General features: G+C 56.2%; 3 protein-coding genes across 3 annotated transcripts; all 3 read right to left on the minus strand.

The window, feature by feature from the left end:
* Positions 1-491: 491 nt before the first annotated feature.
* Positions 492-731, minus strand: ETH_00043145 (uncharacterized protein; the record flags this gene model as incomplete). The annotated part of the gene is made up of 1 exon (XM_013379751.1): positions 492-731. One exon carries the CDS (start codon positions 729-731, stop codon positions 492-494), a length of 240 nt encoding a protein of 79 aa, XP_013235205.1.
* Positions 732-1,155: 424 nt separating this feature from the next.
* ETH_00043150 (uncharacterized protein) lies at positions 1,156-1,467 on the minus strand (the record flags this gene model as incomplete). The annotated part of the gene is made up of 1 exon (XM_013379752.1): positions 1,156-1,467. One exon carries the CDS (start codon positions 1,465-1,467, stop codon positions 1,156-1,158), a length of 312 nt encoding a protein of 103 aa, XP_013235206.1.
* Positions 1,468-1,667: 200 nt separating this feature from the next.
* Positions 1,668-2,105, minus strand: ETH_00043155 (uncharacterized protein; the record flags this gene model as incomplete). The annotated part of the gene is made up of 1 exon (XM_013379753.1): positions 1,668-2,105. A coding segment is annotated over one exon (438 nt), but the record flags the coding sequence as incomplete, so codon positions are not given.
* Positions 2,106-2,517: the final 412 nt, after the last annotated feature.

Consider the following 2,517-nt stretch of genomic DNA (forward strand, 5'->3'; position numbering starts at 1 on the left):
TGCGGTCCTGCCGTTGTCGTTGCCGCAGTGCTGCTGCTGCGCTGCAACACTGCTGCTTTGCTGCTGCTATGCTGCTGCTTTGCTGCTGCACTGCTGCTGCTCCGCTGCTGCGTGGACTACATTTTCGCTATCCTACTGCTGCTGCTGCCTTGCTGCTGCGCATCCTCGCTGCAGCAGCATCGCTTCTGCTATACATTTGCTGCTGCTGTTGCTACTGTTGCTGCTGCAGCGCTGCCTGCTGCTGTTGCTGTACTCAAATGCAGACTGCCGCTGCTAATACTTTGGGTGCTGCTGCTGTGCTTCCAGCAGCACTTGCTGCTGCTCCAACTGCCAAAGCACCTAATGCTGCTGCTACCTGCATTTGCTTCTTCCTATCTTTGATACTATGCTGCATCTGTACTGCTGCAGCTGCTGCAGCTGCTGCAGCGGCTCCTGCTGCTGCTAACTACGTTGTGCCCTCCAGATCTTGCTACATTCGTTCTCTCTGCTTCTTACGCTGCTGCCGCTGCTTCTTCTGCTGCTTCTGCTGCTTCTGCTGCTTCTGCTGCTTCTACTTCTTCTTGTGCTGCTGCTGCTGCTGCGTTTGTTGCTGCTTCCTCTGCTGATTGTGCTTCTTCTGCGGCTTTTGCTTTTTCTTCTGCTGTGTCTTCTGCCGCTTGTGCTGCTTCCGCTGCGGCTGCTTCTGCTCCTGCTTCCGTTCCTGCTGCTGCTGCATCTGCTGCTGCTCCCATTCCTGCTGCTGCTGCTGCTGCTGCTGCCGGTGCTTCTGCTTTTGCTGCTATTTCTGCTTTTGCTGCTGCTTCTGCTCCTATTGCTGCTTCTGCCTCTGCGGCTGCTGCTGCGTCGACTGGTTCCTGCTTCCGCTACAAATGCTGCTGATGCTGTGCTCTGCTGCTGCTACAAACCCTGCTGCTGGTGCTGCAGACTGCGCTGCCACTGCAGCAATGCATGCTGCTGTCCGTGCTGCTGTGTCTTCTTCTGCTGCTGCTGCTGTTAAAATACGGCACCGGTGGTGTTGCTGCAGCCAATCCTACGTGCAGGCCCGCGTCTCCTGTTCCTGCTAAGTCTTCGTTCGTTTCTGCTATATGCGCTGCTGCTGCTGCTGCTGCTGCTTCTACGTTGCTGCTGTTTTTGCTGTTGCCGCTGCTACTGTTTCTAGAGAGCTGCTGCTGCTGCTGCTACATGTGCTGCTGCTGCTGCTGCTGCTGCAACCGCTGCTGCTGCTATGTCCGCTGCTCTTGGTGCTTCTACTTCTCCCGAGGTCATCACATGTGCTGTTGCTGCTGCTGCATCCCCCTCTGCTTCTACGTTTGCTGCTTTAGCTGCTGCTATACCGCTGCTGCTCCTAGGTTCTGGTGCTGCTGCCGCAGCACTTGCTACTAAGGTGTCCCTGTCGCTGCTGCTGCTGCTGCTGTTGCTGCCGCTGCTGCTGCTGCTGTGACCACTGCGCTTGTAACTGCTAGACATGCTGCTGCTGCTACGGCGATTGCTGCTGCTCCGCCCTCAGGTATCCCTGCTTCCGTATCTCTGCTCCTAGTTTGCTGCTGCTTTGCTCGCCATACGCTGCTGCTCCTAAACGCATTGCTGCTGCTGATGCTGTTGCTGCTGCCTCCGCTGCAGCCCCTGCTGTTGCGACGTCACTTGCATCTGCTGCTGCTAGCTGCTGCTTACGCTACACGCGCTGCTGCTGCTGCTGCTGCGGCTATTCTTGTTGTCTTCGTCGTAGCTAACACGGTGCTGCTCTGGGTGTCTTCTGCTCCTACTAGCTGTGCTGCTGCTGCTGCTGTTTCCGCTGCTGCTGCTGCTGTTGCAGTAGTCTCATGCTTGTTGCTGCTAGGCTTCGATTGTCTTCTTGCTGCTAAATGATGCTGTTGCTGCAGCTCTTCCTGTCTTCTGATTTGCTGCTTTGCTCCTGCTATTCCTTCTGCTGCTGCTGCTACATCATGCTGCAACCGCTGCTGCTGCTTGTGCTGCTGACGCGCCTCTGCTGCTGCTGTGCCTTCTGTTTCCTTTGCTGCGGTGTTTATGTTGTTGGGGCTGCTGCACCGGGCTGCTGCAGCGGCCGTTGCTCGAACGCCTGCTGCTGCTGCTGCTGCTGCGCTTGCCTTCGACGAAGCAAGCAGCAGCTGCAGCAATCTGCTGCAGCAGCAAACAGACGCAAAAAGTAATGCTGTCCTCCCCCCTCCACCTGCCGCATCGGGTCCGCTGGCAAAAAACAAACATAAACCCAGGAGCTGCGGTGTACGTACACTGCAGCAGCACCTGCGGCTGCTGCAGATAACAGCAGCAGCTGCTGCAGCTGCTGCAAACCCGTCACTGAAACTGCATGCATTTGCCTCGGCAAACAGAAACTTATAACTGCTGCCTCCTTAATTAACTAATTAATTCTTTTATTAATTAATTCATCTGAGCAGACCAGAAACCTCAGTGCTGCAACGCGGAGCAGAAGCAAAGGCACGCGCTGCTGCTGCTGCTGCTGCTGCTGTTGCTGCTGCTGCTGCTGGTGCTCCCCAGCAG

Source organism: Eimeria tenella, genomic scaffold, assembly GCF_000499545.2.
Source record: "Eimeria tenella Houghton genomic scaffold, Eth_scaff3900, whole genome shotgun sequence".
Lineage (NCBI taxonomy): Eukaryota > Apicomplexa > Conoidasida > Eucoccidiorida > Eimeriidae > Eimeria > Eimeria tenella.